Source organism: Enhydra lutris, unplaced genomic scaffold (genome assembly GCF_002288905.1).
Source record: "Enhydra lutris kenyoni isolate GAN:26980312 unplaced genomic scaffold, ASM228890v2 scaffoldscaffold14, whole genome shotgun sequence".
In the NCBI taxonomy this organism is placed as follows: domain Eukaryota; kingdom Metazoa; phylum Chordata; class Mammalia; order Carnivora; family Mustelidae; genus Enhydra; species Enhydra lutris.
Genome location: NW_019154098.1, coordinates 49081725 through 49095303, shown reverse-complemented (window position 1 = coordinate 49095303; position 13579 = coordinate 49081725). Strand labels below are relative to the sequence as shown.

At 35.1% G+C, this 13579-nt stretch overlaps 1 protein-coding gene across 1 annotated transcript in view; it reads left to right on the top strand.

The window, feature by feature from the left end:
• Nucleotides 1-13579, top strand: part of LOC111146500 (cyclic nucleotide binding domain containing 1) — a 461604-nt gene that overhangs the window by 32841 nt on the left and 415184 nt on the right. The window contains exon 3 of the mRNA XM_022502041.1: nucleotides 12275-12385. Within this exon, the coding sequence (XP_022357749.1) occupies nucleotides 12275-12385 (111 nt within the window). The remainder of the gene's footprint in view (nucleotides 1-12274; nucleotides 12386-13579) is intronic.

Below are 13579 nucleotides of genomic sequence, written 5' to 3'. Positions count from 1 at the left end.
ATTAGATTCTGAATTCCCAGAGGGAAACAATCATATGAGTTTGGTTCACCACTGTATTTTCATTGCCTATTTCAGTTCAAGGAACATAGCTGACATTCAAAAGATATTTGCTGAGTGCCTGCCATTTACCTAGTAATTGAAGCATGAAAATCTTGTAGGCATGTTTTACACACTTGTTTCTTTATTTTTCCATATGTTATACTTAGATTCTACCGTTCCTTTGTATTTCTAATACTTGCTACTTATTTTTTACCCAGTACTCAATTCTAGTTACTTGTCTAGTTATCTTAATTCTTCATTGTGTACTACAACAAAGTAAATCTTTTTATTTCATTCATATTTAAAACAAATTTTTTTAAAGGTTTTATTTATTTATTTGACAGACAGAGATCACAAGTAGGCAGAGAAGCAGGCAGAGAGAGGGGGGGAAGCAGGCTCCCTTGCTGAGCAGAGACAGGACCCTGGGATCGTAACCTGAGCCGAAGACAGAGGCTTTAACCCACTGACCCACCCAGGTGCCCCATTATTCATATATTTTTAATAGACTTTATTTTTTGAGCAGTTTTATGTTTACAGAAAAATTGAGCAAAAAGTAGAGTTTCCAAATACCCTTTACTCTCCTAGTTTCCCATATTATTAACATCTTGCGTAAGTGTGGTATCTTTGTTACAATTAATTAATCAATATCGGTATATTACTATCGACTAAAGTCTATGTTTATAACAGGGTTCACTGTGTTGTACATGCTAGGGTTTTTGATAAATGTATAAGGACATGTATTCACCATTACAGTATCATATAGAATATTTACTGCTCTAAACATTCCTTGTGTTTCACCTACTCTTCCCTCCTTCCTTAATCCCTGGTAACCACCAATCTTATTATTTCTATAGTTTTACTCTTTCCAAAATGTTACATACTTGGAAAAATACAGTTTTTAGCTATTTCAAATCGATTTCTTTCTCTTAGCAATGGTACATTTAAGATTCCTTCATCTTTTTTCATGACATGATAGCTCATTTCCTTTTGTCACTGAATAATATTCATTGTATGGATGTATTTCAGTTTATCTATTCAATTGAAGAATAGTTGCTTCCAAGTTTTAGCAATTATGAATAAACCTGCTATAAATATTCATGTACAGGTTTTTGTGTGAATGTTAAATTACCAACTTGGGAAATACCAAAGAGTGCAATTGCTGTATTGTGTGGTAAGAGTATGTTTAGTTTTGTAAGAAACCACCAGACTGGCCTCCAAAGTGTTTCTACCACCGCTTTTCCACCAGCAGTGAATGAGAGTTTCTATTGCTCCATTCCTTGACAGAAATTTGTGTTGTCAGTGTTCTGAATTTTAGGCATTCTAATAGGTGTGTTGTGGTTTCTTGTGTTTTTGTTTTGTTTTGTTTTTAGAGAGAGAGAGACACACACAAGTGCGGGTAGGCACAGAGGGAGAGGAAAAGAATCTTAAGGGGGCTCTATGCTCAATGCAGAGCTCTACATGGGGCTCAATCTTAGGACCCTGAGATCTTGACCTGAGCTGAAATCAGGAGTCAGACACTTACCTGAGCAACCCACACGCCCCTGATATCTTGTTATTTTAATTTGCATGTCCCTGATGATATATAACGTGGAGCATCTTTTTATATGTTAATTTTCCATCTGTATTTCTTCTTTGTGAGGTGTTTGTTCATATCTTTTACTCATTTTTTAATTAGGTTGTTTGTTTTCTTATTGTTGAGTTTTAAAAGTTATTTTTATATTTTGGATATCAGTCCTTTATCAAATAGGTGTTTTGCAAATATTTTTTCCCAGTATGTGTATTATCTTTTCATTCTCACAGTAGTGTCTTGCAAGCAGAAGTTTTAAATGCTAATAAAGTTTAACTTATTAATTTTTCCTTTCATGAATGATGTTTTTGGTGTTTAATCTAAGAAGTCATCACCACATCGAAGGTCACTTAGATTATTTTCCAATTTTTTTTTTCTGCAAGTTATAAAATTATGGCTTTTACATTTAGGTCTGTGATCTATGTAGAGATAATTTTGTGCAGGGTGTAAAGTTTGTGTACCCATGCATTTTTTTTTTTCCTAGAGAGATGTCCAGTTGTTATAATACCATTTTCAGAAAAAAAATATCCTTTCTGTATTGAGCTGCCTTTGCTCTTTTGATTTGATCATGTGATTGTATACATGTGGATCTATTTCTGGGCTTACTATTCTGTTTCATTGACCTTTTTGTCTACTCTTTTTTGCCAATATTATTTCTCTGAAGTGTTTGTGAATTTCTACAGATATATCTTCAAATTTAATTTCTTATTCAACTCTCTCTAATTTGATCTCTATCCTTTTCATTGTGTTTTTAATTTTAATAATTATAATTTTCATTTTGAGAAGTTCCACCAAGTTCTTTTTTCTAATTTGTCTGGTCATTCCTGATAGTCTTTTGTTATTGATCATCACTGTTACTCTACCTTTTATTTCTACAAATATCTTATACCATTCTATACCCTATATCTAACATACCAGGATTTATAGTCTTTAGGAGTATAAGTCTCATGCTCCACTCATGGTAACTTGTCTTTGCAGATAATCTTTCTGTGAAAGATTTGCTTATTCTTAGCATGTAATAATATGTGACCTAAATTGTGGATACTTACCCCCAGGGAGAATTTATAACTTTCTCTTCCTAGAACCAGGGTATTATGAAGAAGCTGACATTATTTCATTCTCCTTCAAGAATCTCTCTCTAAATCAAGGTCCTCAGGCTGGGCTCCCCTCCTTTTTCCTGGGTCAAGTTGCATTTTCCTCCCAGTGCCCTCCTCAAAATCCTACCCCTCCTATCTACTTCTTGCTTGCATCTCAGGTATCCACTCACTTTCATTTCCTTTTTGTTGCAATGTGGTGCTCCTCAGAGACATCACTTACTCCTTGTCAGATCAACAATATAACAGAAAGTTCTTTTGCATGATATGTGCAACAACAGAGTTCTTTAGAGAATTGAGACTGCCAGGATTTAGAAACTGTGAAGATCTTTTTTCTAAGGTGTGATGTTCTACACTATAGGACAATGGGTGCCAGATATTTTCTTTTTCTTTTTTTTTTTTTTTAAGATTTTATTTATTTATTTGACAGACAGAGATCACAAGTAGGCAGAGAGGCAGGCAGAGAAAGAGGTGGGAAGCAGGCTCCCTTACGAGCCGAGAGCCCGATGTGGGGCCCGATCCCAGGACCCTGGGATCATGACCTGAGTCAAAGGCAGAGGCCCCAACCCACTGAGCCACCCAGGCGCCCCCAGATATTTTCTTTTTAATAGTCCTGTTACAACAATGAAAAATTTCCCTTAGACTCATTGTGTAGGTCCTTTAAATAAAGAAGTAGAATTTATATCTCTACACTTAAAAAAAAATACTTATCTGTTTTAAAGAGAGAAAGCACAAGCAGCAGGGTCAGAAGGAAAGGGGGAGAGAATCTCAAGCAGACTCTGTACTGAGCATGGAGCCTGATGTGGGGCTAGATCTCAGGACCCTGAGGTCATAAACTGAGCTGAAACCAACAGTCAGATGCTCAACTGACTGAGCCACTGAGCCGCCCCTATATCTCTACATTTTTAATAAAATGAAGAATTTGTTACTCTATGCATATATTCTGTACCTGGGTTTGTAGTAATAGTTATTATTTTTACATGCCTAATATATTGTGAATGGTGGGTCAGAGCTTTGCTTTTATTACTTCTAACTAGTACAACAATCCCAAAGGTAGATATTCCTTTTCTAAAGATAAATAAATGAGAAGTTGGAATTGTTTATAAGAGACAAAGCACAACTTCAGTTTATATGCTAATTGAGTATTTGTTCTGAAAATAGGGGAAGTAAAATTTTATGACAGGTCAATATCCCTATAAAAGGTTTAGATTTGGTCTTCAAGTCATATCTTTACAGTTGGCTTTGTCAAAACATATCTTTTAATTTTTTTCCAGAAACTTTATGAAAATAAAAAATGTAGGGATTAATCTTTATGATTAATGTATCTACTAATCAACTGTAGTGGCATAGGAGTAGAGCTCCTTTGAAAAAATAATCAAATAATTTTGAAGCCATGAAGTCATTGGTAGTGAGCTGTATCCGTAGATAAGGGAGATGATCAAATGTACTCATAACTAGATAATAACATTTCAAAAAATTTCAGAAGTAAGTCAGAGGAAACTGAATGGATTGACACTTTATAGTGGCAATATCTGAAGATTGCTGATTGATTGATCTTTCCATTTAGTAGCTAGGGTATGTTAAATACATTGGCCTTATTACAGAACATTTTTTTCTTTAAATTACTAGTGTAATAAAATAATGAGATCCATTATATACAATGTAATATATAATAAATAAAAGAAAACATAAATCCATTTTATATAATGTATAATATATTATCTCTCTCTCTCTGTATATATATATAAAGTGAACTTAATTTGTATTAAATTACACCTGCACCTTCTTCTAATGCAGAAGAATAACATTTATATATTTTTTGGTTTTCATCAAATAAATGTATAGGTGATATAATATTTAAAAGAAAAATTCAGGAGGAAAAATCTATAGAGGTTGAATAGATTCAACTTTTATGACTTGTTTTAATTAATTTTTAAAATGAAAAAATGTAAATTGCCTTAGGGAAATCACATAAATATAATTCATCAATAAGTATTTTATTAAAAGTGTATTATGTTCCCAAATTTGTAAGCAGAACTAAACAGGATGCAGAAGATATATGCAGAAAATATAAGTTGTTTTAGGGTATCTAGCAGTTATAGACAAACCCTAAATCTCAGTGGTTTAACATAATAGAAGTTTCTTTGTTTCTCAGATCAAGCCTTATAGGGTTATTTTTGATTGGTAGCCTGTTCCTATTTAAAAAAAAATTTTTTTTTTAATTTATTTTCAGCGTAACAGTATTCATTGTTTTTACACCACACCCAGTGCTCCATGCAATCTGTGCCATCTCCAATACCCATCACCTGGTTCCCCCAACCTCCCACCCCCTGCCCCTTCAAAACCCTCAGATTTTGTTCTCCCATCTTTGTGTGTGGTTTTCACATCTACCCTACTCATTTGCTTCAAGTTGGAAGGGAAAAAGACATGGAGAATCTTAGATAGGAAGATTTTTTGGTGAGGTTGGGAGCAGATTTTGATGGGCCTGGTCTGGAATGGTGCTCATTACTCTCACACTCTCTTCCATGTTCCATTATCTAGAACTCAGCCATGAGACTACATCTAAGTGCAAGAAAGGTTGGGAAATGTAGTTTTTAGCTCTGTGCCCAGGAAGAAAAAGACATGGTTTGTTGCAACATAGAGAAGATTTTGAGATTGATATAAAATCATTGTATATTAAAAGTAGAATTGTTATTATTTAGACATGTATCTATTAATTGATATATAAGGAACTAAGGCATATGAAGGATAAATGACCTGCTTAAGTTTATATAAAGTAGAAAAATTAATGTATAAATTCAGATCATTTTGAGCCCAAGACTAAGGTTCTTTTATTTCTTATCATAGGCACAACCTAGTAGAGAACACAAGAAGTAACTACGTGTCATGTAGTTAGGGAACACCGTCAAGGCCATTAACTGGGGCTCCTTCTTTGGCCTGAGATAGTGTAATTGGTATACAGCCAGAAGATTATTTTGATTGATTCACACAGTAATTTAAAACTTTTTAAAAAAGTAAGTTACTGTCTTAGTCTGCTTAGGCTGCCATAACATAAAACCATAGATTGTCTTAAACACCAGAAATTTATTTCTCACAGTTCTGGAAGCAAGAAATCCAAGCTCAAGGTGCCAGTTGATTCAGTTTCTGGTGAGAATGCTCTTCCTAGTTTGCAGACAGCTGCCTTCTAGTTGTGTCTTTGCTTGGCCTTCGTGTGTGCATGTGGAGAGAGAGGTCTTTCTCTTCCTCTTCTTAGAAGACTACCAGTCCTATCGGATTAGGTCCCTACCCTCATGATCTCATTTAACTTTATATTCTAAGAGCTTCATCTCCAAATACAATTGCATTAGGGATTGGGGCTTCAACATATGAATTTTGGGGGGACAAATTCAACCTACAGCAGTTACTAATATTTAAAAATCAAAATTTCACATGAAACTTCAGACGTCTGGCTTCTGTAAAAGCAAACTAAACAAAACAAAAACAAAACAAAAGCCTGCAGAGTCTTTGGACTTTTCTTAATATGGGATAAAAATGAGAAAACACCAACAGCAGAGAGAAAGGAGGGTTGTGGCTTTATGGGCATTCTTTCCAGTTCAGCACAGTTCCCACCTTTTAATACGTGCTTGGCTATTGTAAGCATTTAATTTTGTGACCTTTGGATATAGAGCATCCTGAAAGTGTTCTAGAGCTCTTGTGAGTAAATCTATAGGTTTTGGATGTATCTCCCCTTCATCTGCTTGAGGAAATTGAAGCTCTTTCTTTGTAGGTGAGTTTCCTTGCAGATGAACATCAATAAAGTAATGAATTTTGTCAATAGACAGTGTTTACTCATAGTCTAGGAAATTATGAAAGTTATTTTGTGGACAGTATTCAAGTATCAAATAGCTATTTGGATCCATAGTCATCCTTGTCATATTTCTTAATCTTTCTGTGTCCCTGGATGTCTAATTATATTTACATCATTTCTCTTAATTTACTTCTCCTATCCATATTTAGAGGCAATTATTTTTAGACGTCACATAGTTTTAGACAATAATGCATACCTACTGAATGCAGAGAACTATATGTTTTTATTTCAAAAGAGACACAGAAATAGGAATATGCTGTCAAATTACTTTTTGTGATGTAGAATATACATCATAGCATCATAGGGCACTTAGGACCTCATTCTGAAAATTGTATCATTCCTAGTTCTAACATTTGATTCTTCCACTTTAACCTTCCACATCTTTTGCTTCTTGATGATACTACTTTGGAGACAGATCAGAAACACTGGTCCATGTACACCAGCCACCAAATCTTGAAAATTCTCAGGATTAGTGAAGCAAGCAACTCAGTCATACATATAGAAAATGACAACAGTGAAGGTCTTAGCATTTTGGTGTAAACTTCTCAGCTACTCCAAAGATGATATATCCAGATCACAGATTGGGGTAACTTTCCAAGTCTTGTAGAATAGACTCCATGTAGACAAAGGAAAGAGGTCAGACTTTAGTATTTCTTGGCTCTCAATTTCTTTCTCTACAAAATGGGGATGATAGGAATACCAGGTAATATAGTTGTATAAAGATAAATTATCTGAACCATGTAAACTGTGTAGAATAATGGCTGACACTTAGTAAGAACTAAAATGTTTTATTATTTTGGGGGTGCAGTATATCCAAAAGGTTAAGACAATTTTTTTTTTAAAGATTGTTTTATCTACCTACCTACCTACCTGTCTATTTTAGAGAAAGAATGTGAGAGAGGGCACATGAGGGGAGGGGCAAAGAAAAAGGGAGAGAAAGAATCCTCAAGCAGACTCCCTGCTGAGCATGGAGTCCGACCTAGGGCTCCATCGCAGGATCTGGTGATCATGACCTGAACCAAAACCAGGAGGCACCCTGAGAATGGATTTTCAAGTCAATTTAGTTTTCCTTTGTATCCTGTGTCCTCTACTTACTAGTTATGTGAATCAAGTTTGCAGTTTCTTTATGTGTAAAATGGGCAGTAAAGAATAGCAACCTTGTCAGGTTATATAAATATATAATGAGACAGAAATCATGTAAAGATCTTAGTCCAATGTTTGGCATATAACAAGTACTTGACATATTATAAGTAGATGTGTAAAATAGATGATTGTAAAATGGTAGTTCCAAATGGGGAGAAAAAAAAAGATCTTGGAAAAGCTTCTAATGATATCAATGACTAGATTTAAAAAAGAGTGGATTCTAGGGGTACCTGGGTGGCTCAGTCATTAAGCATCTGCCTTTGGCTTGGTCATGATCCCAGGGCCCTGGGATCAAGCCCCACATCAGGCTCCCTGTTCAACCGAAGCCTGCGTCTCCCTCCTCGCTGCTCCTGCTCTCTCTTGCTATCTTGTCCCTCTCTCTCTTAAATAAATAGATAAAACTTTTTTTTTTTAAAGAGTAGATTCTTGTTCTGTGTATCTCTGTAGTGTGAGATTAGGCATGAAAATGCCTAATATCATATTAAAGCAAATTCACATTGCATTATGTGAATCAATTAACTTACATAACATTCTTAAAGTATGGAGTATTTGTTTTATGTAAAGAATTAATATTATGTTTTAGGAAACTCTGGCCAGGAGAAAATAAGCTATTATAAATATTTTATAATGTGTTGTTATTATTTACATTGACAGTGAAACAAGAAATCCTTCTTGAGGATTTTTATATTCATTGCCATGTGGCAAATATTGACTAAGTTGTTTGTCAGTGTTCATTTTTAAGTATTATCATTTTTCCCCATTTTATTTTATTTTATTTCTTTTTAGTGTTCCAAAATTCATTGTTTATGCACCACACTCAGTGCTCCATGCAATACGTACCCTCCACAATACCCACCACCAGGCTCACCCATCCCTCCATCCTCCTTCCCTCCAAAACCCTGTTTGTTCCACAGAGTCCACAGTCTCTCATGGTTTGTCTCCCCCAACTTACTTCTTCTCTCCATCTCCCAATGTCTTCCGTGTTATTCCTTATGCTCCACAAGTAAATGAAACCATATGATAATTGACTCCTCTGCTTGACTTATAATCTCTTCTAGTTCTGTCCATGTTGATATAAAAGATGGGTATTCATCCTTTCTGATGAAGGCATAATACTCCATTGTATATATGGACCATATCTTCTTTATCCACTTGTCTGTTGAAGGGTATCTTGGTTCTTTCCACAGTTTGGTGACTGTGGCCATTGCTGCTATGAACATTGGGGTACAGATGGCCCTTCATTTCACTACATCTGTATCTTTGGGGTAGATACCCAGTAGTGCAATTGCAGGGTCATAGGGAAGCTCTATTTTTAATTTCTTGAGGAATCTCTGCACTGTTTTCCAAAGTGGCTGCATCAACTTGCATTCTCACCAACAGTGTAAGAGGGTTCCCTTTCTCCACCTCCTCTCCAACAATTGTTATTTACTGTCTTATTAATTTTTGCCATTCTAACTGGTGTAAGGTGGTATCTCAATGTGGTTTTGATTTGAATCTCCCTGATGGCTAATGATGCTGAACATTTTTTCATGTGCCTGTTAGCCATTTGTATGTCTTCTTTGGAGAAGTGTCTGTTCATGTCTTCTGCCCATTTTTTGACATGATTATCTGTTTTGTGTGTGTTGAGTGTGAGGGGTTCTCTATAGATCTTGGATATCAGCCCTTTATCTGTAGTGTCATTTGCGAATGTCTTTTCCCATTCTTAGGGTTGCCTTTTTGTTTTATTGACTGTTTCCATTGCTGTGCAGAAACTTTTGGTCTCGATGAAGTCCCAAAAGTTCATTTTCGCTTTTGTTTCCTTTGCCTTTGGAGACATATCTTGAAACAAGTTGCTGTGGCCGATGTCAAAGAGGTTGCTGCCTATGTTCTCCTCTCTGATTTCGATAGATTCCGGCCTCACGTTGAGGTCTTTTATCCATTTCATGTTTATCTTTGTGTATGGTGTAAGAGAATGGTTGAGTTTCATTCTTCTACATATTGCTGTCCCATTTTCCCAGCACCATTTATTGAAGAGACTGTCTTTTTTCCACTGTATATTTTTTCCAGCTTTGTCAAAGATTATTTGGCCATAAAGTTGAGGGTCCATATCTGGGCTCTCTGCTCTGTTATACTGGTCTATGTGTCTGTTTTTGTGCCAGTACCATGCTGTCTTGGTGATCACTGCTTTGTAGTAAAGCTTGAAATCAGGCAACATGATGCTCCCAGTTTTGTTCTTCTTTTTCAACATTTCCTTAGCAATTCGGGAACCTTCTGGTTCCATACAAATTTTAGGATAGTTTGTTCCAGCTCTTTGAAGAATACCCGTGGGATTTTGATCAGTATGGCATTGAAAGTATAGATTGCTCTAGGCAGTATAGACATTTTAACAATGTTTATTTTCTGATCCGTGAGCATAGAATACTCTTCCATCTTTTTGTGTCTTCTTCAATTTCCTTCATGAGTATTCTGTAGTTCCTCGAGTACAGATCCTTTACTCTTTGGTTAGATTTATTCCCAGGTGTCTTATGGTTATTGGTGCTATAGTAAATGGAATCGATTCTTTAATTTCCCTTTCTATATTTTCATTGTTAGTGTATAAGAAAGCAACTGATTTCTGTACATTGATTTTGTATCCTGCCACATTACTGAATTGCTGTTTGAGTTCTAGTGGTTTGGGGGTGGATTTTGGGTTTTCCATATAAAGTATCATGTCATCTGCCAAGACTGAGAGTTTGACTTCTTCGCCAATTTGAATACCTTTTATTTCTTTTTGTTGTCTGATTGCTGTTGCTAGGACTTCTATTACTGTGTTGAACAACAGTGGCGAGAGTGGGCATCCTTGTCATGTTCCTGATATCAAAGGGAAGGCTGTCAGCTTTTCCCCATTGAGGATGATATTCGCTATGGGTTTTTCATAAATTTTATGAAGTTGAGGAATGTTCCCTCTATCCCTATACTTTGAAGGGTTTTAATCAGGAATGGGTGCTGTATCTTGTCAAAAGCTTTTTCTGCATCAATTGAGACACCATGTGGTTCTTCTCTCTTCTCTTATTGATTTGTTCTGTCACATTGATTGATTTGCAAATGTTAAACCACCTTTGTGTCCCATGGATAAATCCCACCTGGTCATGTGGATAATCTTTTTAATGTACTATTGGATCCTATTAGCTAGGTTCTTGTTGAGAATCTTGGCATCCATATTCATCAGGGATATTGGTCTGAAATTCTCCTTTTTGGTGGAGTCTTTGCCTGGTTTGGGGATCAGGGTAATGCTGGCTTCATAAGAAGAGTCTGGAAGTTTTCCTTCTGTTTCTCTTTTTTGAAATAGCTTCAGGAGAATAGGTACTATTTCTTCTTTGTATGTTTGATAGAATTCTCTAGGGAATCCATCAGGTCCTGGGCTCTTGTTTCTTGGGAGGTTTTTGATCACCGCTTCAATCTTGTTACTAGATATTGGTCTATTCAGGTGGTCAGTTTCTTCCTGATTCAGTTTTAGAAGTTTATAGGTTTCCAGGAATGCATCCATTTCATCTAGCTTGCTTAACTCATTGGCATATTAAGTATGATCATTTTTGATAATTATTAAAAAAAGCTGTTAAGATGAATGCTTAACATTTAAAAACAATTGACCAACTTTTCATGGTGGTTGTCAATTAAAAATGGAATGAAGCACATTTTCCAGAAATATAAGTCATTACATGACACTGAGTGATAATTTACTATATCCACTGGATCTTGCTATTGGCATTTTTAGTATTTGCCATGGATTGCAAACCTGGCTACAATTAACAATCACCTGGAGAAGGAAATTTATCTATTTATTTATTTGACAGAAAGAGAGGTAAAGAGAGAGCATAAGCAGAGGGAGTGGCAGGCAGAGGAAGAGTTAGAAGCAGACTCCCCACTGAGCAGGGAGACAGATGATGCTGGGCTTGATCCCAGGACACTGGGATCATGACCTGAGAGGAAGGCAGACACTTAACCAAGTGAGCCATTCAGGTCCACTGTGGAGTAGGATATCTAAAATAGAGAAGTCCACACAGACTTCCATCTTTGGAGATCTTGTTTCCTCAGGAAAAGGATCAGAAATCTGTATTTAAAAGAAGCATCCCAATGATTCCAGTGACCTTCTGGATTGGGAAGTGCTGATCTTTTGCTCTAACACATCATTATTCTGGTCCTAAAAATACAGTGCATGAGATTTTCATAAATCATCGCAAAGATTCAGATAAATATACTTTTTGGTAATGTATATGTGAACTCTATTTGAATCATTTTGGAGGAATTTAATTATGTGGCATATTTTATGTAAGGGCTTTCATCAATTACAGAAATAAAATTTTAAGAAGGCTCAACTTAAAATTAAATTTTTGGCATTGACATTCCCATAAATCTGATGTTCATAAAATATTTCTTACTGAGGCACACTATGGACAATTTTTATAGTGGATAATTTTAAAGCATAGAATGTTTAGGTTTCATATTTTTTTCATTTGCTTTTTAGGGTAAATAGTTGTATGTCTGAAGTTAAAAATCTTTCCCTTGGAAACTATTATCTGATGATATCTAAATTTTAATTTTTCTCTCTTTATATTTTTAAAACAGGAGTTCTTGCAGTGTGTTCTCAGCTCACACTATGTTTATAAAGCAATATCCTAAAATATTCCTGCAGAAAAAACACAGACTGCCTAAACTTTTCAAACTGGAGGGAAAAAGGTAATGATATCTTCTTTTGGAAGCAAGGTTGGTGTGTGTACACATTAGAGAACAAATGGAACTCAAATAATGAAAGTATTTGATCTGTTTCCAGCACTCCATGCTAGGGAGCTCCCAAGCAAATGGAGTTTGATAGGAAAGAATAAATTCACACAGCTCTTTTGAAGGAATTTTAATTATATGGTATGATAATTAGTACTAATAAATGTATGTTGCTCTTTTAGTTTTATCATTAAAATGAATAAGCAACTAGCCCTATATAATAAACATAATAAAAGAAAATACTATTAAGAATGTGAAAGTTAATACAGTAAATGATACAGAAAAACTAAGAAAATTATAAATTATGATAGAGTACCTCATATAGCTTGAGGCTAATTTGATAATCTAGATCTCATTGGTTAATTTTCTAAAAAACTGTGTTACTGAATTTATTCAAGAAGATAAAAATTAAAAAATTATTATGGTATAAATAGAAATTGTGCAAGGCATTCTTCAAAAGTATTTTTTGAAGCAAAAAGAACAAAAGCAAAAGTTAAAAACCCATAGCCCAAGTGATACCACTAGCAGTTCTTTTCAGATGTCCAAGGAAAGGTAATTTCTGTGCAATTTAATTTTCCTAGAGTGTTGAAAATAAAAAAATAGTTTGTGAATTTGCCATGTATGTATAACTCTGATATCAAAATTTAACAGGGGTGGTTACAGTAATAAACAAGAAATACCAATTTTTATTATGAGTATATAGGCAAACATACACAATAAAATTTAGCATAATAGTGTATTAGATTTGTACATCATGTTTAAATTGGCTTCATCTCATGAGTGAAAAGAAGGTTCATTATTAGAAAAGCTATTATTATAACTTTATAATATGATGAGCTCAAGGAGAAACTGTATGATCTATCAGTGCATAAAGGTATTTGATGTAATTCAGTATCTATGTCTCATAGTAAAATAAAATCATGCTTTTACGTGTAATGTGTATAGTAGGTGGCTATTAAATAGTACAAAACATTTATTTTTTCATCCAGAAAGAAACTACTCTAAGGTAGCAATAAAAACACCTTAAGCTGAATTAAAATACAATTTCAGGGCGCCTGGGTGGCTCAGTGGGTTAAGCCGCTGCCTTCGGCTCAGGTCATGATCTCAGAGTCCTGGGATCGAGTCCCGCATCGGGCTCTCTGCTCAGCAGGG